Consider the following 27,206-nt stretch of genomic DNA (forward strand, 5'->3'; position numbering starts at 1 on the left):
CCGCTGGAAGGATTAGGTAAATTGAAAAAAAAATCTAATGACCTCATCGGGATTCGATCCCGCGACCATCCTGCTTGTAGAATTAGTATAAACAGAATTTCGGTCATGTTAGCTGTATGTATAAAAAGGACCTCTAGATAGTTTTCGGACATAGCAAATAATTCAGTTGTTCCGGGCTGATTGACAGTTCGGTCAGTATCGAGATCATTTCGTGCTTATCTTTGCACGAAAAAAACTTAAGAAAAATGCTTGAAAATGGATACGAAACATACCCTCTCTTTGTTGTCGATACCTCCCACTGCCTTCCGAAGAAGTCTATCAGCGCTTCCTTCGTAGTTCGAACACGTGACGTTAGGGGCCGTGGGAGTCTTGAGTTAGTGTACACCGGACTTCGTGTTCTTTAAACAAGCCCTCTAATTATCCGTGTTCATTCATGTAGTGCCATTCTTTGTCTGCCTCCGAGGAATTATTATTGTGAACAACTCAGCGTACATAATATGGACAGGAAAATAGTTATTCTTTATTCGGCAAAAGCTTCTAGACCTTCTTGTTCACTGGAATTCAGCCACGATACAACCAAATCAACCAACACTACCCACGAAAGTTCAACGGAATGCAAAGGCGCTGCAAGTGAAAATGGTGGAACCGGTAAAGACTGTCTTTTTTTAATGAAAGTATCGTGAGCTTTGTTCTGTATTAACGACATAGCAGCAACCGTATCCTGGAATGCAGACGACATCATATTCGTGGTTGGATTAATCAGGAAGGGGGGGGGGAGTTGGCCGAGGAGGCGGGGAGGAATCACAACGTACTGAAATCGGGCCCCACACACGCTGATCTGTTTGGCGATAAAACCTTCCAGCACTGGTCTTTTCAGTACGGCAATGTTGAGATTTTACAATGTATTCATGTCAGTTAAGCATTCGCTATTGAATGGGCTTAGGAAGAGGGAGATAAATGCTTTCATCAAGATGTAGAACGCACTCTATTACAAGTTATAGTTATTTCAAGAGTAACGAATTCTTTCATAGTGTCACGACTTCGGCTCCGTTTTGATGGTTAACGTACGTCTTGCTTAATTTTCTATCAAGTATGCATTGTACTGCTGAATTTTGCAGCAGAGGCACTGCTTCTAAGATATTAAGCTTAATCTCTAAGCAGGACTGCATCTTACTGGAGTGCTGCATGATTTATTTCTGCAGTACCGTTTCTTTCGTGTAAGATACTGCAGTCGCATTCCAAGAAACTCATCAGCCCAGATCGAAAGATCCTGAGGGAAACCATTTCAGTCACGGTAAATTTTTACGGAGTTTTTTTTTTTGTTTTGTGTATTATTTTAGTTTTTTAATCTGCGCATGAGAATTCACGGAATTGAAACGCATTAGGTTACCGCTGTATCTTGGTATCCAATCTGTTGGAACTTGTCAGCTCCACTGGCATGGAATTCCAAGCATGTCATTTCCACTTGTTTTAATTGATGATTCGCAAAAAAATAAATAAATAAATAAATAAATAAATACCTATGGACTTCAATTACTGTTCTTATAACTATAATTGAGGTTGAATTTTGAGAAGAATTTCTAACCGTTTTCTTCCTTACAACTGCGTTACATTAAGAATTATGCTGCCGCTTACAGGAATAATTTTTGTTTATAATTGGTATTGTAAAAATAATTATTATGAAATATAATTTAATTTGTTTACGTTCTCATTTCATAAAAGAAAAAGGAAAGAGAAGAAATACAGTTGTTTTGTAAATCAGTATTCGACTGCAACCGTCAACAGAGCTATTTTTACTTATTTTTTACTTCCCCCTCCCCCAAATAGATGTATAAAAGTGCTGTAGTATATGTGTGTCTATTTAAGCTCTTGAACTAGTTAACTGATTTCCACAAAATGTGGTATGAACGTTGTGCCATTGTGGGCCGATCCTACCGCGTACATTTCATTTCCAGCAGTTGGTAATGACAACATAGCGGACGAACGAACTCGTCAGGGGAGATCGAGACTTCCGAAATTATTTATGGTGACAGATGTTCGAAAAATATGCAATTTTCTGTTTTTGAAAGGTTTCGTAGAGCTTAAAACAACAAAATAAAACTGTATCTTTGAGATTTAAGATAATTAATAAACCATTAAGCATGTGAAATATGGTACGGAGATAACGCGTATACATAATTATGAATTTGAAGTGAAATACTGCATGTAAGTAGGATTTGAGTTTAGTATAGTCCGTTGAAAGTCAACTGATGTTTCGTAAGAACATACTGCCTCCATCTTCAGGGTCGGAGAATAATCCAAGCAAGATACCAGCCTGAAAGCAGGTGGCAAGCAGGAGCAGAGCCACATCTGTTCGCTTTCACGCAGGTATCTTGCTCAGTTTATTCTCCGACCCTGAAGACGGAGGAGATATGTTCCCTTGAAACGTCGGTTGACTTCAAACGGAATACACGGCGTTATATCCCAGAAGATACCACTGCTTTTAACTTTACAATTAAAATCATAACGAATCTTTAAGTTTACACTCGATAAATTTGACGTAGACAGAATCTCGATTTAAGCAGGACATAATAAATGTCCCCTCAAAATAGAGGTAGAACACACCGAACATATATACGCCTAGATGAAACGCCTACGTCATATTTTATGATCATATAAAGATACATATCGTGAAATATGCATAACTAATATATCACACATTAACAGCCCGTACATCATATTCATTCTTGCAGATAGAAACTTGGCTCTGGAGTCCACGACCGGGCTTACTACGTAGAAAGCTTCTAACAACGAAGGCCTACGTATGACATACAGTAACAAGCCCAGTTCTACACTGTAGCATTGGAACCTAAGAATTAAGTTGGCATACATATTTCTTAACCTCCCATACTAAATATTTTAAACATTTCTAAGCATTTTTAATATTTTTAATATTTCCATAATATATTCAACACGTATCACTTAATGCATCTTGATATATGGTGTATATGTCATTTTTATATTTTATCTTACTTTGTATCTTCCATTTTAATTGTAATACTTACCAAACTGAGGCAAATTGTATCTCTTAGTATATAATTACGCGGTAACTGCCTTCTAAAAGAAGTTACTGAAGAAAGATAGAAGGGCGGATAGAAGTGACCAGAAGACGAGGAAGAAGGCGTAAGAAGATGCTGGATGACCTTGGGGACAGAAGAGGATATTTTCATTTGAAGGAGAAAGCTCTAGATCGCATCAAGTGGAGGAACTGTTTTGGAAGAGACTGTGTACCTGTCGTCTTGACAGATTATTGATGAATGAATGAGGATATAATATGACACGTTGCACTGGTGTGGATCCCTATCGGTATTTAAATAACTAAACGTATTATAACTGCCTGATGAAGGTCTTGTACGACCGAAATATGTAACAGAAATTAAAAGTCGAATTGTAAATTGCGGGTATATTTTGTTGTGTGGAAGGTTAACCTAATTCCTACATACACACACACACACACACACACACAAACAATACTTGGTAACATATTTGCAATTGCAAACAACAAAATGAAGAGTACCTCGACTAGGACTCGATCGTGTGACGATATATCCATGAGTCCAGCACTCTAGCTCTGAAGTTATGTTCCATTTTATCTTTATGCTATAAATTTACATTGGCCCGTCAATATTTAAATAACACGAGTTCTTCCGGTACTTTTTGTGATCCTAAACGCAAAGAATGTCATCACCTAAGTTTGGCATGCAAGACTAGGCTCTTTTGATGAGTATATAAAGCTGCCGAGCTTTGACATTTCATATTTTCCACATAATACTGTGACCTAAAATCTAACACACAAAGCGCGCACAGGGTAAGCATTCCTTAGAGCCACCGCGCAAGCGTGCCGATTAGCGTGAAGGTAGCTACTTAGGAATAGAAGTTGGCATCGCAGTAAGAGAAATGTTGGCAACACATTTTGCGCGGAATAACGTGAATGGGTGATTTCTGCGTGGGTGATTGGCTTAACCTAAGCAATGGATTTCGGCTAAAATATCTTGTTATAAATATAGGAAAAGCTGAGGCTGTCTATAATTGTGGAAAATGCCCATGAAACAACTTCCATCGTCAACAGTAAAACTCATAACAAGTACACAGATAGTAACATCTGTTTCAGGTGTTGTGAAAGAGTTGATGGAAAATGCACTGGACGGTGAAGCTACCAGTATTGATGTAATACTTGTAAGTATGACAAGTTGCAAATAGAAATATTAACATCTGAAATTTTGCCAGATGAAAATTTGTTAAATACTACTGTTTCAGGAAAATAACGGACTTGATCGGATTGACGTAAAGGATAACGGCTGTGGCATTAAGAGAACAGACACTCCGTATATGTGTCTGCCAAGTTATACGTCAAAAATAGGTGGATATGCAGATCTTGGTAAGTGGAAAGCTTACGTTAGACATTCATGTACTTTCTGTCCGTTATTTTAAAATCACTGTTATATACATTGTCTTCAGCATTTAAACTTCCTGTACTAATACCCTGTAGTCTGAACTGACAACATCGTAAGAAAATCATACAATAAGTAGGTGAATAAATAGCATCGTTATGGTTTCTTGGCTCACATTAAACTTGAATCATGTATATTAAATTGTGGTACAAACGGAGACATGCATTATGTAATTTGTCATTCTGTATACATCTGATAAAACAACTAAGATATCTGAGTATACACAGAACTATACTTAGCAGGAATATTAGCAACATATTTTCAAACTTGCTGAAGCCTTTCTATAGAGAATTGCACTGAGAAGGTTAGTGTTGCACATTGTATTATTTCATAGTTTTCCTTATTCCTTGTGTGCTGTACCGTGAAAGAGGAAAAGACTGCTGTGTGCACGTTCTTCTGTAATTACTTCAATAATAACCTTCTCATTTGAGCTGATATTGTATAACCTCTTTAATGATAATCTTGTTAGCCTAAAAGTCAGTACATAAAGACAAGCAAGCATGTCGTCACAGATTACATGATTACTAAGGATTTTAATGACATTTGGTGTGTGCATTAAATCTTTCAAGTAAATGATAAATTTTCTTGTGCAAGTTAATACCATGAATGCAGCATTTTGAAATTTAAAATTTACTTAAATTCTCCACATGTTGAGCCAGATATCTGTAACTCTGGCCCAAATTGGTGTCAGAAGTTTATTCTCTTACAGATTTAATACTCTTATTTGGATCTATCGTTTGTGTGCCACTACTGACATTTTAGGTTGCTTTGAATTGTTTCCTCAACTATTTTATGATCTGAAATTTTACAATTTAACTGTGGGCTTCTTGTTCTTTAAATGAACTGAACACACTTTTTTTAATCATATCGTATCCTAATTTGACTTGAAACAAATAAAAAACAAGGTGTAGGGAGGAGTGACTCAACAGACTTTCAGAGGCATGAAAGAGCACATAAATGGTGGGATGGGAAACTGGTGGAGTTACCTGCTTTGTACCAGTGATACTGTACCTTGTATTCTATAAACAATAACTCTGGATTATCAGCTGTTAATTGTCATATTTTAGACAAACTTCAGAGCTATGGTTTTCGTGGTGAAGCCTTAAGTGCTATATGTCGTGTGGCAGATGTTACTGTGACAACTCGGACAAATGAAGATGAACTTGCTATGGTATACACCTTAAACCATGATGGAAACATTGTTGCCACCAAACCGTCACATTTTGCTAAAGGTAAGAAGGATTTAATTGGAAGACTTGTGTGGAAATGAGAGTTGCATCAATATATTTCTCCAATGTCAAATTACATTAAAATATGTTTTAATTAAATATTGAAGGTTTTTTATGTCCCATCCTTCAGAGTAAAAGTTGCCCCTTCTAATGATGAATTCCACATGTTGTAACTTATATTGTCACGTCAGTAAACTTTGTCAGAACTGAAAGATTTATGTCTTCAGGGATATAACACTGTGTAATCTGGTAGATATTTACAGACATTTCAGAGCGACATGTGGCCCCTATCCCTTCACTCTTCTATCCTGAAGATGGAGGTGGCATTTTCCTCACAAACATCAGTAAATATCTACCAGGGTACATGGTGTCATGTCCAATAAGATGTTAATCTTCAGACCCACTACCATGAGAATGTCACATCAGAAATTCTTTTCTCCCTGTTACATACATTTTAAAGAGGACGTCATTGTATTTCATTAGTTATGAAGTTACATACACTGCATCATTAAAAATTTCAGGTACATTGGTGACTGTGAATAAATTGTTTCGAAACCTTCCGGTCAGAAAGAATTACCTGAATGCAGGCCGCAGGGCTGCAGAAGAACTGAAGCGAGCTGATAACATAGCTAAATCACTAGCAGTTATTCATCCTAGCCTTCGAGTTACTTTCTGTCATAATAAGTGCTTACTATGGCAGAAGGCTGCTTGCACAAGCTTGCAGCAGTCAGTGATGCAAGTTGTTGGGTACCACATTTCCAACAACCTTGAGGAACTTGTGCTGCAAGAAACAGAGGCAAGTGCGCTAATATTGGTGATAGACTTTCTGGAATCAGAAAATAATATTGTTATTTATTAGCATAACAGAATACTGAAGTAACCCCCTATCATGTGGATTCTCAAACAAAACTCTGTGATTTCATTCTGCAAGCAAACTATACTGACCGAGCAAGCGACCGCCATTTGACGGCGAAGTTTAGTGCCAACTTTTGCAGGTAGAGGGTGTGGCGTGGTCAGCACAATGAATCCCGATGGCCGTTAATCTTGGTTTTCTAGACCAGAGCCTCTATTCCTTTGAAATAGCTCCTCAATTATCCTCACGAGGCTGAGTTGACCCTGTTCCAGACCCACTACTTCTCATAAAATCTGGTAGTGCCGGGAATTGAACCCGAACCTCTGGATTTGTAGCCAAAACCTCTGACCGCTAGACTGAAAAATATGTAAGGCTAAGTTAGGTAGGTTTCCAGTCACCACAGTGTGGCATGTCTTCATGCTGTGGATAGAGGAGGCAGCCTCCAGCTGTGGATGATACCTGCAGATATGCTAAATAAGCAATTGTAGGACATCTGACAAGGTATGACCCTTCAGTTTGGGGGTTAGTGTGTGTTATCCCTCCTCACTGTAGAATTTTTTTGGTATGAACTTCTGTGACTTCAAAATGGGATGGATTCTTGCAATGACCTAAGTGATGTTTCATAATATGAGATTTAATATTTATAATGTTAGAAGTTTGCATAATGCAGATTATAGGGAGTTATTGGTTAAGGAGGTAAGTAAGTGTGATTACAGTATCGTAGAAAAATGAGTGGAGCAATGCTCCACGAAATTGTGTCTTACCACAGAGAATGGAACTTGGGCCGTGGAAGGCCTAGAATAAAGTTGAATTATCAGTAGCATTGCTTAGGGACAAGGAACGTAGTATCCAAACCTTGGAAGGCAAAAGAAAATGGTTTCAGAATTGATCTGTATTGAAGAACTGTTTTGAAACAGCTATTAAGAAATAAAGAATTAGGTAATTACAGGATTTCATATTTCATTCTTTAAGGTCAATTGATGGGTTTGAAATTTTTGGAGAATCCAGTCAGAATTACAAAAAATGCTGAAATCAGTAGTAAAGTGGTAAAGTATCCATTATAAAATTGTCAGCTGAAGAGAAGTTAGGATGTGTTACAGATTGTGATAAAATGAAACATAGTTTGACAATGAATGCTTTTGGATAGTAGTTTGAAGCAAAAAAAGGCTAGAATGCATTATCTGCAGGTCCATAACAAAATAAACGGAGATAAGTATGTCTGCTTAAAATGCAGAACTAACAGTAAACAGAACAAACTTACTTCCTCATGGAGCTGAGCCCTTCTGGAGGAGCTGCCAATTCCGCAGCTACTCTAGAGTTTCCCAGCATTTTATGGAACCCAAAGGTTCATTACTGTGTTCACAAGATCTCTCCACTGGTCCCTATCCTGAGCCAGATCAAGCCAATCCATACCATCCCATCCCATCCTATCTCTCTAAGATCCATTTTAATATTGTCCACCCATCTACACCTTGGTCTTCCCAGTGGTCTCGTTCTGTCTGGCTTTCCCACCAATATCCTATATGCATTCCTCATCTCCCCTGTTCATGCTACACGCTCTGCCCACCTCATCCTCCTTGACTTGATCATTCTAATTATACTTGGAGAAGAGTACAAGTTATGAAGCTCCTCATTATGAAGTTTTCTCCAACCTCCTGTCACTTCATATCTCTTCAGTAAAATAAAACTCTAAGAAGAGCTAACAGCGTAGGTTACAGAGGCTTTTGTGGGGACAGGAACACAGTTGGACACATTAGATTGAAGAACATTAAAGGGGGGTTCAGTTGTATGTTGCTGGCGCATACTTAGAATGCCAGTTATGTATGTTACATTTCTCACCATCAGCACAGTTCCTGGAATATCTGGATACAGATTTAGAAGAAAGAACAATGTCTGATATTGTTATCTTTATTGTAATATTGATTTATATGTCTTGTATGTTTCTGTTATATCGGCCAAATTTTTGTGTTTCCAGTTGAATGTAGACATGTTGGTTCCAAAAAGAGATACTGAAAATTTTGCAGCACTGTGCTCATCAAACATTGAGTGCATGATGCTGTATGTCAACAAACGCCCTGTACGATATAAGAAGCTAGAAAAGGTACGTGTAGCACCTTTCGGTCAGTACTTCATTTACAATATTATCTGCTGGGATGTGATGCCATGTATTTCAGTAGAAGTTCACCAGACTACACAGTGTCACTTCCCAGAAGATAATACTCTTCATAGTCACTGCTGTGAGAACCTAAAAATCAAACACTTCAAATCTTCAGGTTCTTAAACAATGCAACTGTTCCATTGTGTTGTTAGATGGTGCTGAAGTACACTGCTGAGTGCTTTTCTGGCCAGCCACTGACTCATAAGTACCCGTTCTGTCTTCTGTCTATTGTTATGTCCCCTGGAGGTTTGGACGCCAACCTCGAACCAAACAAAACACGAGTGTTGTTGAAGGAAGAGGTATGCACGTATTTAGATGACCATCTTTATGTGGTGCTTGTTTGCTTATTAATATGAATTAGGCACCTCATTGAATACTAATTTATGTACTTAAGTTTTTATTCCTTTATGATGTTTTTGTGATCATTTATTTATGCATGCTGGAAGTGAGTTGTCTGATTTTCCAGTATTCATGAGTGCTGTGTTTTGAGGGCTTTGTAAATCCATTCATTATCAGAGGTAAGAAGCTGTGTACTGTTAGCCTAGGTCAGGGATGAGAAGTGTTTTAATTAACTTAAATGATGAAACAGTATTGTCCATTCCTAAGTGTGAACACTGTGGGTACCTTTAAACTCAGATACATGACCACTGAAATATGGTATTAACAGTTACAGTACCCTTATCCTTACTGTTACAAAAGCAAATTCCTTTTAATACTGCACATTATGAAGTCAGATGATCCATTGACACCTTTTTTGCATGTCTGAAAACAAAAATTTGTGAAAGCAAGTGTTATCTTTCTGTCACTCTGAAGGTAGCAGTGTCCAAACAGTGTGATCAGTTTGAGTTAAACTTTTTATGGTAGAACTAAACTAAATGTTGAATGATTTTGTTTTTGGTTGAGACTGGTTAATTTAAACTCTTAGGGTACAGATTTTTAAGCGGTGTGAGAATGCCTAGCATATACATAATTGTAAAATCACAGTTACAGTTCATGGAAAAAAAGAAACAATTTTCTTACCATGTTGGGACAATGGGTTTTTGATAAACTGACCAGTGTAATGCAAGATGCAAAAGGTTGAGAATCTCTGTTCTAGCCCTGCCACTTCTGTTTGTTGGGTCAAAAAGAGTTTTTCCATGGTTAGATTTGTGTTATACTGTAGGAAGAAATTTGAAGTGATCCCTTGGGTGTTCTTGATACCATCCTGTGGTTAGTCAGTCTTGACATAAGATATTTGTATATTTTTGTGTCATCTCTTATGTCTTCTGGCAGCAATGTCATTTGTGACAGTATAATATAGTCCAAATATAAGTACATCAAATTCACAGTTATCTGGCATCTAAGCATCTGGATTTCTAATCTAACTGCCCCCTCCCCCACAAAAAAAAAATTAAACATATTTATGAAGTAATTAAAAAATAAACTTGCTATGTTCATGTGTTCACCTGCCACTAGCAGTGATGAGTAGGTGCCATCACTAGTTAATCCCTGGAAATTACAGTAGAGGCTAGTTGATTGCATTACAGTATATGAATTCAAAGATTTTCACTTACCAGTATACTGTGTCACCTGTGAAGACACCCATTCAAGAAATAAAACCAAAATATTGTATTGGGTTTCTGTAAGAGTTGTCATGCCAACTTATTCATGTAGCTGGTGTGCTGCGTTCCTTGTGCATGCCAGATAATGGAATTTACTGTATACAGAAGAACATAAACAAAATATGCATGTGTTCATTTCTTAGTACAGTAATTCTGGGATACCTGGTCCTGTCCACATCTGTTCCACTTCAGCTTCAACATATATTCCTATATTTCAGTGTTATACACTGCACCACTGCACTGAAGCTGATAGGAACATCACAAATGCTATACAAACCTATTAGCAGTAATTTGTTTCTTTGTTTTGTTTAGGATGAAGTGCTATCAAAAATTGAGATTTTGCTTTCATCATATTATGAGGTTAAAGAAGATCCACGGCAGATGTCTAATGCTCCAGATACAACAGCTGTATGTGAAGGAGAATCAACATATGCACCTAACATACAACATATATCAGGCATGAACAGGGGGAAAGCAGACAGCATAGAACAGAAAGGGAGGGAGTGGAAACAATTGAAAGTGGATACTGCAGTAGGTGGCAAAGCAGAAAATGTTGCTGTTGTCTTAACTCAGATTGGTAAGGAGAGGTTTCTAAATGCAGCAGGAGCTGACTTAATGGAAAGTGTCTCACATGAAGAAAGAGACTCATGTGTAAATAACAAATTAGGAAATGTAGTCCAAGCTGAAACATTAACAAGTGCATCTGAGATGGCATGCAATGGATGGACTGTAACAAAGAATATGTATACTAGTGGTAACCAAAACCCTGATTGCAGGTTTGCCAGTAGAGAAACTGATATTGGGCCCAGTGTTGGCCCCTCTAATACAAATGTACCTGAAACAAGTTTGAATGAACAGAGTGAAAAGGATGGTCATGACTCACACTTGCATTGCAATGAACTGATGCTGGGTTCAAGCACAGAGCATGAATTTGGCCATGAGCCTGCATCAGCAGCTGCAGACTTTGAGTTAAGAAATGGTGAACATGAAGTAGAGATACAGGGCATGGACCAGACCAGAAGTAACAGTACTAATACCAGAACATTAAACGAATTAGATTCAGTGACAAATGTAATACAGAAGACACATACGTCCATTGCAAGTAGTACTGAGAAGTCTGCACAAAGTGTTCTTAAAGATGTGACGCAGGGAGATGACCTTAATTTCTTCTTTAGTTCAGATTTTGATGAAGAAATGGACTGTTGTTCATCAAACAACAGCAAAATAATTTCAGTACCAAGTGACAGAAGTTCTGTGACCCAAAATACTGGGAAGACCGATTCAGAAAAGCAGCCGTGTTTAATTAGTGACTTAGTTTCAGATGTTACAAATACTGCTGCAATTCCTCTACCCGGCATCGGTGAGCATGTGTGGGACGATGGTGATTTTGCAATGGTATGGAGTAAAGGTCAGCTGAAGGGGTCAAATGGCAAAGTGATGCAGGTAAAATCATGTCAATTTATTTTATTTCATTATTCTTCATTGTGTACCAGGTAGTTGTTAGTTCATGAGTAGCTAAACGCTTTGTACTAGCAACTAAAATCTATAAAGATATTAGTAAATATAATAATTTGTATATATTTGGGTTTCAAGATTCGAACAGATCACCTTATTTAAATTAAAAATTACTGACTTTATTTGTAGAAAATTGTAGTCTGTATTTGGAATAAGGAATATTTAACAAAATCAGTGGTAAAAGTTTCTGTCCCTGTTAATGAATTGTGAGACGAAATGTGACAGCTGTAATTTATGAGGATTATCTCTTTAGTCATCTTCCTATAAAAGTTTATCCTGAACTCATATAATTAATGTAATTCATGAATGAAATTCTTGTGGATCATTAGTGTGAATCATATCAACTACTTTTGCATACAACAAATATTAGGAAAACAAAAGGAATATGATTAATACATGGTGTGTCCAGGATCCGTTAGGACACATTTTTTTAAATTTAGCCCTGCAGTGCCACCTGTTGGTGAGTTGTGACGTTAAGATTCTTGAAGTTTCAGCTGTGGGTGTCAATAATTTCAAAGAGCAAGCATCGCTGCATCATGTGTTCTGACCTTGAATGTAACAGTACTCTTCTGACACTCGTCAGAAAATGGGGGTTGAAAAGTGTGTATGGTAGTGATTGAGTCGCTCAAACATTTTTTGGTTGTATACTGTATCTCGTAACAGCAGAGAGGACATTGAAGACGCTCCACGTACATCAAAGCCAAGAACAACTTGCACTGAAGAAAATGTGAAAAAAGTGACCAAAATCCTTGCATCAGACAGATGTGTTTCTGCAAGACTTATTGAGGAGCTTTTGGGAATACCAAAAAATAGTGTGCATCAAATTTTGACCGAGGAAGGTCTGTGCGCTGTTTGTACCACATGCGCCGTCAGGCGATGAAAAACATGCCAAAGTGGAACACTGCAAAGACATGTTATGGTTGGCCCAAAGTGATACAAAATTTACAAAATCAATTGTTACTGGTGACGAGACATGGTGTTTTCAGTATGAGCCTCTCACAAAGCGGCAGAGTGCAGCCTGGTTGAGCCCAAAGAAGCTGAAACCAAAGAAAGTGCGCATGAAGAAGAGTCGAGTAAAGACACTGTTAACCGTTTTCTTCGATTCCAAAGGAATAATTCACAAGGAATTTCTGCCAGAAGATCAAACAGTGAATCCTGATTATTATCTTGGAGTTCTCAATCATTTGTGGGCGAGAATTCTTCGAATTCGACCTGAATATCAAGAGCAAGGTTCCTGGTCGCTCCTCCATGACAGTGGCCCACCCCACAAATCGAAGATTGTGCACGATTTTTTAGCCAGAAAAGGGATCAAAGTCCTTGATCATCCTCCGTATTCGCCAGATTTGGCTCCAGCAGATTTCTGGTTGTTCCCAAAAGTTAAGTTGGCAGTGAAAGGAGACTGTCACGACACCATCCAGGACATCCAAAGGGAATGTACCACAGTTTTTAATGCGATTCCACAAAAGGAGTACAGTGACTGTTTTCGAAAAATTTTCAATTGATTCCAGCTATGTATTGATTCAGAAGGAGACTATTTTGAACAAAAAGAGTGAAATCTTGAAAGTAATTCATGTCTTGTATTTTTAATGAACACAGTCCTAACAGAACCTGGACACACTGTGTAAGTATATTTATTTCTAGATAAGGTTTTATGATAAAACACTTCCCCATCCATTGCCATCATATGATCATGCATGCATATTTTTACATCTTTGGCTTCATATTTTGTTTTCCCTCACTTTTTTTTCCATGGTCTCACCTATTAGTCATTTATTTTACATTTTAATTTTTATCTCTTGGAAAGAATTTTACTGCCCATGCATATCACACGTCCATATTACTATATTCTTTTCTTCACAAGTTTCTGCAGTGGCGGTTCTGTCGTGATATCTTGGTGTATAAAGTTTGGATTATATCGTTTCTTATTTGTTGTGAGATTATGTACAAACTTCATCACAACTTCAAATTTTTTGCATAATGTGTTTAAAATAGGCAAGTAATATACTTTACCAAACATAATTTCTTGTCTGTGTGTATCAGATCCAGAATCCATACTATTGAGACGTATATAAAAATGTGGTGAATGAATATGACTTGTTGTTTTGTAAATTCTAAATATAATTGATATTGTGACGTATTTGTGCAGAGCATTAAGCTATGGAACCAGAAAATACCTGTGTAAAATTTGAGGCTTTCACGGCGGTGACTATGAAGAAAGCAGTCTTTGGGATTTGGCACCGTGTATATGTGGTGTTAACCAACATTTTGGAGGAATATATCGCCTCCATCTTCAGGATAGAAGGAAAAATATAAGAAATCCGCAAGCGAAGAGACCGTGAGAACCGGTAAAAGCAGACCCAGTTACTTTTCTGCTTTAATATATTTTGGTGTATGGTGCATGGGGGCTTTTGATGTCTTTGGTGTCAGTTTTATTCTGTCAAATATAGGTTGGTTTGTTTAATTATATTATCACCACTGATTAACCTTACTCAAATACATTATAAACCAATATGCACCCTGGCCCCCCAAATACTCTGCCCACCCCAAATCAGAGACCCTTAAAGTAATGTGGGACACTCTATCCTGTAGGTTTATGTTTACCCATGTTGTCATTTCTAAAAAAAAGCTTGCGAGCTTTATGTATGGAGCTTAAATTCACCGCACTTATATGCCAAAATAGATTAATTGGTGTTAGTTATTTGAACATAATGATGGTTGGTAGTTCTGAATATCTGTGTTCTGCTGGCGGCAGGTTTTGTAGTCATTCAATCGAGTTTCTTGTTTGTGTTGGAAAAAGAGTTTGTCGGTTTGTTCCTGTGCTTTCTCAGATAATGAAGATGACCAGTCTGCTTTTACCGGTTCTCATGGTCTCTTCGCTTGCGGATTTCTTATATTTTTCCTTCTACCTTGAAGATGGAGGCGATACGTTCCTCCGAAACGTCGGTTAACACCACATATACACGATGCCAAATCCCAGAAGACTGCTTTCTTCAGAAAATACCTTTTGCTAGGCAAACACATTCTTAATGCAGGCAACAATAGCAAAATTACCGTTTCCATAACAACAGAGGAAAATGATCTTTGCTAGGCAGCAGCTTGGTAAAGATCTTTTCACTTCAGTGCGTGACAAGAATAGGGAGTCCATTTCTAAGCAACAGTGAGGTAAACAAGCTTCATCAACAGTACAGTCTGTGTTTTCTGTTGGGTCTGTGCCCTTTTCTCTGGTCCTTGCCAGCACATTCTTTTTCAGGTCTGCATCCCTTGGGACTCACAACCATATTTTACTGTCTCAGATTTGAGACTTCCCTTTTCGTTGCCTCGTACGACTTGCAGGGTCACGGATGTATTTGACCCCGCCTCCACGCAGGTTACACTACTAGCTTCAAAGTCTAGTAGTGTAACCTGTGTGGAGGTGGGGTCGAATACTTCCACCCTGACCCTGTGCGTCATAGGAGGCAATGAAAAGGGAAGTATCAAATCTGAGACAGTAAAATATGGTTGCGAGTCCTAAGGGACCTGAACTCGAGAAAGACTGCGCTGGTAATGGCCAGCAGCATGTACAAATGACAGACCCATCCTCTCGTCAGAGAGGGCCCCCCACAAAAACAGCCCATAACTGTCAATCTATATAAATAAAGATGTAAATGTTCGTTTGTCTCTGATCGAAGATCTCCGAAAGTTCTTCACCAATTGCTTTGAAATTTTGACACAATGTTGCATTCGAATACACGCGTTTTTTTATATAGCTATTATATAGATGTCACACCTGTGACAGGTAAAAACAGGTAAAAACATGTCACATGTTTTTACATCCAGCAGTCATTTCCATAGTAATGCTAGAACTGTTGCATAGGATAAGAGGTTCCGTTGCGTAACAACGGATGAAACCAGAAAGTATACTTCCATGGAAACGTAATAACAGTGGGCCGTTGCATAGGAATTGCCGAAACAACGAACGCGTTTCCCTGGAGATAAGAGGAGAAGAGGTTCCGTTACGTAACGATGGATGAAACCAAACACTTCTACAGGATGTTCTGTCGTCCATCGAATACCAACAGATCGTTGCCTAGGAATAACCGTGGCAACGAGCACAGAACACGGGAAATCGAACCCTGAGCGAAAGTGCCCTCTATTGCGTCTGAAACCAGGTTATAACAGTCCAGCTCCGAAGAGTTTTTTGGTGATACTGGACGTGATAATAATTGTACTCGCTGGTGTAAAAGTGAGCGTTCAATAACTTCTTCGCTGAATCCGATATGTACGTGGAAGTTATTTGTCGCACTGAATAGGAGACATGTGACCACAACAACATTACATAGATAACACGCGACATATTCTTATTATCAAAGTACACATAAATAATGCAACAATTTAAAGGACATCAAGAATATGTCACTCCTAAAAATATATTTTAAGACTTTATGATGTTAAAATCATGTGTGACATATGTCACACCTGTGACAGGTTGGTTGGTTGTTAAAATATTAATTGTACTCAATATTAATATACTGTAACGTGTTATACGTCGTTCATTTCGTGAGTATAGTTTATTTATCATTGTTCTTCATTTCGTTTTCTTAACTGTTCTCCTTATTTTTCAGTGCAGTTGGTGGTGGGAGTGAGCTGTGTCAATTGATCTGCGTTTGAATTGCAATATTTCGTTGGTATTTTTTATTTTTTTATTTCTTTGTTTTCCAGTTCATGTTCTTTCCTTTTTTAATGTTTTGCAATTTTATGTGTTTTTGTTATAACTTTCTTTCTTCTTCTTCTTCAGTACAATCGATCTGCTTTAGTTCATCCAAATAATGCCTTGCAGAAGATCAAACTTAGGTCGTCGTACTCGCAGAGCAGAAGCAATTCACTCGATCTGCCACAGCAACGCGTGGCTGGGTACAGCTAGTCGGTAATAAATATGGTGCTCGACGCCAAGACTTATTGTCAGTCGCAATGTGACTTTGACTTTGAAGCTAGTAGTAGTTGGAATATATGAGGATGAGACTGGAGCATGTCCTAGTGAATTGTGAAGATCAGCGATAGCGCTAAAATTGATTGTAATTATGAAGAAGTGTTCAATAAACCTAATCTTCAAATCTAGGACCCATTATCAGTCATGCTAACCCTTCATATGTGACAATATCTTTGCATCCAGAGTGGAGTATACAGAGTGACAGATATGACACTTCTCAGTGGGTGAGTTTGAAAACTGAGGATGTTTGCAGGGTCCTTCAGTGTTATTACCAAAATCAGCTACCTCCCGAAAGATGGCTGAAACTCTGAACTCTTCCAACCACAGTGTGAGCAGTCAAATGGGTTGTAAGGAGCAGAGTGCCTTCACAAAATTTGCAAGACAGGAGCGTCCTAAAGGTAACTTTTCACTTGTCCACAAGTAAAAGTGCCCTTACTACAATATAAATTTAAATGAAACTCATTGTGGTACTCCCACACATAATTTTATTGATCTTTGCTGATATTGGTTTACTTATTTCATTTTAAGGGCCATTTTACTCAAAGACTTGTATAAACTTTACACGTTTTGAGTCCTGTGTCAGATTTTATTATAATAAACTTTGTACCTAGGCTGGCTTGTACAACATATGCATAAACCCTTATGATTTCAAGATCATTGCCAGTATAATAAAAATACCTATTAAATATGTGCCATTGAAAGCAGTGTTCAAGCTCTTCTGATTGTCCTGCCATCTTCATTATTTCTATTTGATTTACAATGCATGCCGTACATCTGAACTTCACAGATGCTGTCCTGAAAGTTAAGTTTCTGAACTTGTCTTTGACCATCCATCAGCAATGTGCAGAACATAACTCCATACAATTACTGAATGAACACCCATGAACAGCTGGCAAAGGGTACGCCAGCTTTGGAGTCAGGTTGACTGTTCCTCACTGTAAAAAACTAGACTTAGACATGGAAGACAAAGGCAGTAGTGATCTCCAAAAGATATGCAGTACAGCTTACTACTGTGTGATGCTGTCACCCAGAAATAGAGTCTACATTGTTGTCACGCATGTTTCATCTACAACTACCATAGTAACTTGGACTTTGGTAATCAGCTCAAGCTTTATCATCAATTGTAATCATGAGGTAACTGATTCTAATCTCAACTGCGGTACCAGGTCATCCAACAGAAGTTTTCGTGGCTTCCTTCAGGCAAATCTGAGGATCGCTTTGACTGATTTCTTCCATATCCTTTTCATTTCATAATTAATTGAATCATTCTGAAGTACTGTCACTATCATCACCCTTAAATAAACCACAAAACATAGTAACCTGGATGTCTAATCTGATACCTGCACCCTAACAGTAGTATGATTTTGAATTTACTTCATTTTGCCTTGCTTATGCTTAGTCTAATTAACCGACAGCCATCATCAATTTCAGTCTTAAAAGAGTTCCCTGGTATTGCATTCACCAAAGTTTCTGAGCTCCTTGTGGAACGGTGGCGTGCACTTCCAGTTGAAGAGCACATCAAATATGAGAAGCTGGCAAAAGAAATGGATAAGAAACGCAAGTACAGTGCTGACAGAATTAGTGGGGAACAAGTAATGAGTGTGAAGAGCTTTATGAGTAAAAGTTGGAACAAGAAGATTTGTCAAAGACCATACAGAAGGGAGATGGCCCTGGATGTATCATTAAACAAACTAAAAGAAGATTGTGTTCCAGCACATAATGAATTAATGTGAGTATTGGAAACAAGCTGAAACTTATTTTGTCATTTTTGGCCAGCTTCCTTTATTGTATAAGGACAAACATTGTGGCTATATGATTGTCTTTCCATGTTACATCCACTTCTGATAATTTCCGAACCAGGTGACAGATTTATATGAAACTTGTTACTTAAATATGCCAATAGAGGTCACTCAACCTCCATACATTTAATTTCATACTGTCAATAATATAAGAACTATGGTTGTGAAGACCTTAGAAGTAGAAATAGCACCAAAACCCTTAATTTAGTCTTCAAATTCTGTGTGGTGGTAAATCTTAAAAAAGGATATAACTTTATTTTCATATTTTTGTATAAGGGGCAGTCAAATGAAAACGGGTCACCATGCATAACTTACACAGCGTGCAAGTTGGTAACACTGGAATTTGCTTACGGTAGGAACATCTGGTGGGGACTCGGGAAAGCACGGTGACAACGCGCCCTTGCACAATTGTCGTTTGTTTATTGTGCTGTAAGTAAGGTTAGCGCTACATGTGGTCGTCCAACATCAGTAATGGAGGCGGGTAAAGAAGAACAGCAAAGTGTAGTGCGCTTTTTGACTGCTGAAGGAGTAGGAGGACGAGAAATTCATCATCGCATGTCTGTTGTTCATGGCGAACACAGCATGTCACGTTTGTGTGTGCTGGCATGGCATAAGAGATTCTGAGAGGGACGTGTGTCACTGCAAGATGATGCTTGCCCAGGACAGGCTCATTGTGTCATCACTCCAGATGTTATTGCTGAATTGGATGGTCATATCTGGGCAAACTAACGGATCACTGTTAAAGAAATTGGTCTTTTGTTGGGAATAAGTCATAGTTCCGTACACGCCATGGTGACAAAACACCTGCTGTACCACAAAATCTGTGCACAGTGGGCTCCACATCAGCTCACGGAGGAACAGAAGACTCAGAGAATGGCTTCATCACGGGGTCACTTTCAATGATGCCATGAGGAAGAGTATGCTTTTCTGTCCCGTATTGCCACTGGGGACGAAACTTGGTGCCACCATTTTGAACCTGAGAGCAAACAGCAGAGCCAACAGTCGAAACATGTGAATTCTCCCCCACCGAAGAAATCCAAAGCCATACACACAAGTTCCGGTAAAGTGATGATGACGTTCTTCTTCGATTGCAGGGGCCCTCTGCTTGGCTAATCTCTCGAGCATGGGGCCACAATCAGTGCACAGCCCTATGAAGACACTTTGCAGAAACTGAGACGTGCCATAAAGACAAAACGCCCTGGAATGCTATCGAACGGCATTATCCTTCTTCGTGATAATGCGCGCCCCCACACTGCCAACTCTGTGAGGAATATGCTACAAAGATTTGGTTGGGAAGTGCTTCACCATCCCCCCTACAGCCCAGATCTCTCCCCATGTGTAATTCACATTTTTTGGTGACCTGAAGAGAGACATTCGTGGACATCGGTTTGCATCGGACTAAGATATGGTGGCTGGGTAAAGATGTGGTTCCATAGACGGCCCACAAGCATTTTCAAGGATGGGATTGACCGTCTTATCTCCCAGTGGGATAAATGTATTGACAGTTTTGGAGATTACTTTTGAGGTAAGAAATGTTCTTTAATATGTTTTGGCTTCTGACCCATTTTCATTTGACTGCCCCTCATAGATGTCCACTTGATACTGAACTCTGGGTTATGTTCACAGTACCTGACAGTAGAGATCTGAATTTATAGTGCTGTACAGTACGCAGACACATAACAACTAATATATACATTTCAAGCCAATCTAAAGCAATCTGAGCATGGGAAGGCTTGTTACATACTGATCTGGCACAGAAGTGGCTATTCAGGTCCTGAATTAGTGGACATGCATCTTATGTTATGAAAGTACAATGGAAATACTACAGACGCTGTCAGAACAAATTAGAATCACACAAAAAATAAGGTTTACTTTATACACATTTCTATATCCCATTCTACTTATTTCAAAGTTCACAAAAAGAAATGTAAATCAATAAGGCAGTATAATTTACCAAAAATTAAACACTAATATAACTGTATATACAGTACCATATTTTTGAAGAACATAANATTGTAAGCCGTTACCAGGCAACTGGTGAAGACACAGCAGACTGAGAAGACTCAGTACATGCTGTAATGAACTGCTGAGTATGTGAATTAGCAATAGCGCTATAGTTACTTGTAGTTACGATCTGTAAATGTTCAATAGATCCAGTTACCAATCACAACCCCATCTATAGTCACCCATACATTGAACAATATAAAAAAAGTATGACATGGCTATTACACAAAATTTGTTTTTAGCTGTATGATAATGATAACTATTGAACTATTAAAAACACTGTGACAGTGTGGAACTTTAAGGTTGTATCTGAAAAATACAGTGCTGTTAAGAGTTCATAATAATGGAAGTTATGCACACAAATTGATACTAAATTCTGTAATTATTAGTTTATATTGGAAGGAGACCTAAGAATAGATGGGAGAATAATATTGTCACGTGTTAGTGGCTAAGACACCGTGTTTGAATTGTAAATTGGATTTATTGATTGCTTGTAACCCATAACTACAAGTAACTGTAACAGTCTCACTAATTTACCGTTTGTGGATCACTAAAACTAAAGCATGCAAGTTTTCTGTTTCTTCACTAGTCATTGCTCTAAATAAGTGATGTGCAACAGGATGCTATGATATGTAATGCAGCTGTCACCTCACTTGCTTGTCCAGTTGGTCCTTGTTGTATAACCTCAGCACGGACCATATAGAAAACACCATGTCCTGTAGGCTGTGGTTAGGCGTTAGAAACGCCTGTCTGAGCAACTGTTTACGTCAGTGATTATCTGGTTGCGTACTCAGTTTGTTTACTATATGCATAAATTCCATGAAGGTAATACGCAGACATAGTGCTCACTGACTTTGAAATTGTAGTCCTTTGTGTTTTTGAAGAGGAAAAAAAGAAATGATGTCGCAAGTATTGGATTCCTCCCTTAATTGGCAAAATATAAAATGTGAGCCAATTTCATTTAGTTTATGGGAAACTGAGTAAACATCCAGGTACAATTTTTAATTTTTAATGAATATCAGTAAAATATTTTGATGAACTCACCAGTCTGGTCAGTAAGACAACAAAAAATCTGTTCTAACCAAAATTTGAACCAGATACCCCCACAGTAGATTATTACCATTATTATGAAGATAAATTGATACTGAAGGAAAGGAATACATTTTGGTTTCATTTAAAGTTTAATGAAAATTTTAGAGATATTACAGTATATGTTTTCCGCATAGGAAACCTAGCCAGTATGAGCTATTTCCATGAAGTTTTGTCTCTTAATTTATTACATATTATTTTTGTTTGCAGGGATATAGTTCCTATACTAATTGGGCAACTCCGTCCAAGTGGGACTTGGTTGTACAGGAAAGAGAATGAAATTGGTGTAGTACGTCACTGGGGTTTGCAAGAAACAGTTGTCTATTATAGACTGATGTTGGATCATAGTATTCCTCTGATGAAGCTGGACTCCAGCATCCCTCTTGATGAAAGGTACTTAACTTGTGGCTCACTGGTGAAGTGAATTTTACATATGTATGTAGGATAAAAGTAAGTACTGGTAAGCAAAATCTCCGTCCAGAAAGATTCACAGGACCAAAATATTTTGAAGAGTATCATCATCTGGGATGTGGTGTTGTGTAGTCTGGTAGAGGTTCACCACCATTTCAAAGGAAAACACTGCCTCCATCTTCAGTGTTGAAGATATGCTAAACAGACAATGAACAAGAAGCCAGCAGCAGGTTGTTCAGCTTGCTTCTTGGTTGTTGTGAAAACCTCAAATCCAATGTGCTGGAATTTTGTTCTGTATGAGAATTCTTTATATATATAGGTTTTAACACAAGAAATGTACGTGGTGCAATCCAAAAGTTCCCGAAATATGAATTTTGTGTGTGAATGGTTATGAGTACATCGAAATACCACTAGGTATATCCCCACATACCCTCCTTGAATCAGTGTGGCAAGTGGTGTTGAGTTGAGTGGCTGGGTTTATTGTTGGTGAATGTATTTCCATTGTTGTATTTCCGTGAGTTTGCGGTTTTACAATGGCTGACCTGAGAGAGCAGCATGTCTGTATAAAGTTTTGTTTTAAACGTGGGAAAACCGCTGCAGAAATGCACCAAATGTTGAATCAAGCTTTTGGTGACAACAGTTTAGGCCAGACACAAACTTACGACTGGTATAAGGGTTTAAAAATGGCTGAACATCGACTGATGATGACGATCATTCGGGACGGCTGTCAACTGACACCACACCAGAAAATGTCATGAAAGTTAGGGATCTGATTCTGCAAGATCGTAGACTGACCATCCAGGACCTCGTAACACCTTGGGACTAAGTTATGGTAAAAAGAAAAGTAAAGCTAACCCTGTACCAAGCTGTGAAGGCCCATAGGATTGTGAGACGTTGAGGGTCCCACATTGTCTAGACAGTCGTCTCAAAGATGGCGGTAAGGTTGTCAGCCCTACGCACCGGCCGCGCTTTACCCCCCAGGAAAATTATCTTATTAATTCGCGGTACTCATTTCTGTTAGAAGCTGAGTAAACCCCAGGGCCTAGTGCAACTGGAAGGATTAGGTCAACTGAAAAAATCAAATGACCTCATCGGGACTTGAACCCGCGACCTTCCAGCTTGTAGCATAGCTAAGTTATGGTACATGTCAACGAATTTTGTCAGAGGAACTGAACATGAGGATTGCGGCGAAGTTTGTGCCATGACTGCTGCAAAATGAACAGAAGCAGCATTGCTTGGAAGTCTGCAGGGAACTTCAACAGCAGCTTCAAGAGGATCCAGACTTTATTTCAAAGGTTGTCACTGGTGATGAAAGTTGGGTTTATGGCGACGACCCTGAAAGTAAGCAGCAATTATCACAATGGAAGAGCCGTTCTTCACCTTGGCCAAAAAAGCTCGACAAGTCAAGAGCAACATTAAGTCCATGGTGATCTGTTTTTTTTTTATATTGACGGGATTGTTCATAAGGAATTCATCCCTCCTGGTCAGACAGTCAATAAAGAGTTCTGTCGCGATGTTCTAAGGCATTTGAGGGAGGACATGAGGAGAAAACATCCAGAGAAGTGGCACACGAATGACTGGGTACTCCACCATGACAATGCATGACCGCATATGGCTTACATTGTGCAGGAATTTTTGGCTAAAAACAAGATGGCAGTTGTTCACCACCCACACTACTCGCCAGACTTAGCTCCATGCGACTTCTTTCTCTTCCGCAAGATGAAAATCAAGTTTAAGGAGCGAAGATTTGATACAGTTGAGGAAATTCAAGTGGAAACACAGGTGGCACCACATATTTTAACTTGCCAGGACTAAAGAACTTAAGTGACCATTATTAGAATCCATACAGTAACACAGCCAGACGTTGATAAAGTTAATGTCAAATTAAGAGATGATAGGTATCTTTGTAATCTGCTTAATTTCTTGAACAAACACATTTTAGCCATTACTTTTTACAGAATTCAGCAAGTAGAAATTACGTGTATGTTGTGTATCAGTGATGAATTTAATGAAATCAAATTTAAAATTTACCTAATAATAAAACCAGCAGTTTGACTGTCACAAACTGCTTAATAAGACAAATTTGTAGCAATGGGACTGGGAAAAATGGAACTATTTTCAATACAAATATTTTCTTTCAGCATTCTAGGTCCAGAACTCTGGAAAATTTTACTTTCGTTGAAGAAAACATATGATATAATTAAAAATGCGGTAATTATCACAAGTGATGTCATCTCAAAAAATGGCTTCAGAATTGAATTAACAGAAGGTAAGAGCTTCAGCATTCATCAGAATCCATTAAATGATTAGGAAGATGGAACATGCAAATTGATTGATACAGGAATGGAGAATGCAGAATACTTAAACAGTGATTACATAAATGTGATATTTATGTGAGATGGTTTTTGGTTTAGGGTTTGTATTGTGTGTGAGCTAGGTTCACTGAGTGTCTTAGTTTGTTTAATAATGTTTCCTTAGCTGTGTAGTCTATATCATTAAGGGTAAAAGTTAAAGGTAAAGATATCCTTGCGCTTAACTAATTATTATGCCATGAAGATGTATGGGGGAGTGGATGTATAGAGCCACATTCTCTTGACCTTGTTACTACCTGGAGGTGAGTGCTCAGTTTCATGCCCCGGCTGCTTTACACCCGGTGAAAGATCCCCCAGTATGCATTGGATAGGAGGTTGGGCGGACCTCAGAGCCGGTCTGGATGACATGGAGAAGAGAAAATTCTTGACCCTACTGGGACTCAAACTCCAACCTCTTGGTCATTCAGCCTATAGCCAGTTGCTATACCGACCACCCTATCCTGGCTCATATCATTAAGGGTAGTTTGTTTAATCCTTTAACCCATTCATGTCCTTAAATGCAAACGGAATACTTTTTCCAGAAACACATAAATACGTGAAATGGCATGTTCTTTCATCTTAATGTGTTATTAAGTTTTAATTGTTTTCTTTCCTATGATATTTACCAAAAATGTGGGTACCTGAAAGTCTTTCTGTACTTGTTTTAAAATATTTTTTAGGTTGAAATTTTGTGATTGAAACACATACTTGGGATATCAATCACATACTTGGGATATCACTGGTTATGATCAAATGTCCTGAACTTTTGCAGGATCAGGCAGGGCGTATTGCATGCTGACAGAAACAGCAAGTAATATCAGTTTCTATGGAGTAAATGACTTGAAGGATGTGTTGGAGTTGATCAAGAAAAATGGCTCTAGTTGTTTGGAGAAATGCCGGCCAGAGAGAGTGAAATGTTATATAAGGGTTTGTATTAAATTTAATGTAAGTTCACTTTTTCAGATACACATTCCTGATAGTATATAAAACTTAAAGAATTCTGTCATGGTAATTTTATGCCACACTTTGAGAGCTCTAACTGATGCATTTGGGAGCCATGCAGTCAGTACAGTGATTAGGATATTGACTGGAAGACCAGGCTTTGATTTCCAGCAGGTTGGAGATACTTCTTTTCATAGCCTTTGGTTTCTTTCCCCAGGAAAGGACTGTTTGTTGTTGTACGTCTGTACGTGTGGAAAAACACCACCACCCATTTCATTGATTTTCGTGAAGTTAGTACATATGTATGTGGTCAGTTTTGATACCTGGTTTAAAATGGAATAATAAGTTCATATTTATAGATTTAGATGTTTATTTAATATTGGGAGTCCTTAATAAAATTCAACATAAAATAATTTCAGGTACATTTGTCAAGTGGCCGCTTCATGTGGAAGCTAGAATTCATATTTAGAACATTCGAGTTAAGTGGACAAAATGTATATAACCTATGAGAAAACTGTATGTAACGTATGTTTCTTTGACAAGATGAACAGTCTTTTTGAAAACAGTTGTTAATATCTTAAATGAATTTTGGTTAGATCCAACTTTATCTGGTGGTAACAATCTGAACTGCATTTAATTGTTGTTATGCATGTATGAAGTCAGCGATAAAAATTTATGAAAATCTTGAAGTTTAAAGTTACATTTAAGATAAACTATTTGTATGAATTGAAAAAGTCACAGTGTGGGCAAAGTACCTAATGTTTTCTTCGCTTAGAGTCAGGACCCTTTCTCTTATGGTTACCTGTATTTAATATTTTCTTGTTGGCATGTAGGATGAGGCTGTTCGAATAGCACGCCAGTGCCCAGGAATTATGGAGAGAGAGACATTGCAAGACCTTGTGCACTACTGGCAGTCAAATCTCACTCATTTAGGAGCAACCTGTCTCCATAGGAAGCCATTCTTTTTTGTACTGAAGGACTTGTCAGAAGTGGAGTTACAAAAACAGAAGAATTAAGGTATTGGTGAGAACTGCGGTGTAATAGACCTGAATCTGTAATTTTTATTTTTATTTTCTCAACCGACATGTGATAGCTACACTATTCAGTTATTCTTAGTAAACATTTTCTGTTGCCTATACGTATGTATGGAATAATAAAAATATTTGTATACATTCATGAAATAAATTATCACATTAAGAGAATGAGTGGCACATGGACCCCATGATCCTTTAACTGCTGTGTGCGACAGAATTCTCCCACATGTGAAATGTAAATACTGTATGTTGAACCAACTCCATGGACATAAGATCCAAAAGTTTGTGACGGTGGTATATTAATATAATAATTCAGTTTTGAGTCTGGAGATATGGACTAGCTCTAATGATTGGGCCCAACTGAGTAAGACTTTTACCTGAGGATGTCTTTAAATAAAAAACAGGATGATGGATAATGCCCAGAAACTCACCTATTATAATTCCATGGAACAGAACCTGATGATTCTGTACCCAGGAACCCATCACTGGACCCTATCATGAGCTAGATGAACCTAGTCCACATTGTCATGCACTGTCTAATTAAAATCATTTTTAATATTTTCCTTCCAATTATGCGTAATTGTCCCCAGTGGTCTCTTTCCTTTTGGTTAAGTGCCATAGTTCTGCCATCTGACTGACCTGTACTCTAACTATATGTTGTGTTATGTTATTCTCTTTGCTGCTGCTGTGTTCAGTGAACCTGACTTACACACTCTTGACATGACTATATGTTGAAAGGTAAATATTTTAGACTATTAAAGGAC

At 38.1% G+C, this 27,206-nt stretch overlaps 1 protein-coding gene across 1 annotated transcript; it reads left to right on the top strand.

Moving 5' to 3' along the window:
- The first annotated feature begins 398 nt into the window (after window positions 1-398).
- Window positions 399-26,610, top strand: LOC111862008 (PMS1 protein homolog 1). Its single transcript, XM_023847039.2, has 14 exons — window positions 399-648; window positions 4,151-4,215; window positions 4,297-4,417; window positions 5,558-5,722; window positions 6,241-6,515; window positions 8,548-8,673; window positions 8,883-9,029; window positions 10,644-11,774; window positions 17,066-17,210; window positions 18,244-18,541; window positions 21,915-22,097; window positions 24,257-24,384; window positions 25,239-25,393; window positions 26,242-26,610. The coding sequence occupies exons 1-14, from the start codon at window positions 498-500 to the stop codon at window positions 26,422-26,424; spliced, it is 3,273 nt and encodes a 1,090-aa protein (XP_023702807.1). The 5' UTR covers window positions 399-497; the 3' UTR covers window positions 26,425-26,610.
- Window positions 26,611-27,206: the final 596 nt, after the last annotated feature.

This window comes from Cryptotermes secundus, unplaced genomic scaffold (genome assembly GCF_002891405.2).
Source record: "Cryptotermes secundus unplaced genomic scaffold, Csec_1.0 scaffold181, whole genome shotgun sequence".
Classification (NCBI taxonomy): domain Eukaryota; kingdom Metazoa; phylum Arthropoda; class Insecta; order Blattodea; family Kalotermitidae; genus Cryptotermes; species Cryptotermes secundus.

Bases quoted from the DNA above. Each gene is read 5' to 3' on its own strand.
- LOC111862008 (XM_023847039.2), top strand. From the start codon at position 498: ATGGACAGGAAAATAGTTATTCTTTATTCGGCAAAAGCTTCTAGACCT. The intron at 4,418-5,557 runs GTAAGTGGAAAG...GTCATATTTTAG, and splicing joins AGGTGGATATGCAGATCTTG to ACAAACTTCAGAGCTATGGT. The intron at 9,030-10,643 runs GTATGCACGTAT...TGTTTTGTTTAG, and splicing joins GAGTGTTGTTGAAGGAAGAG to GATGAAGTGCTATCAAAAAT.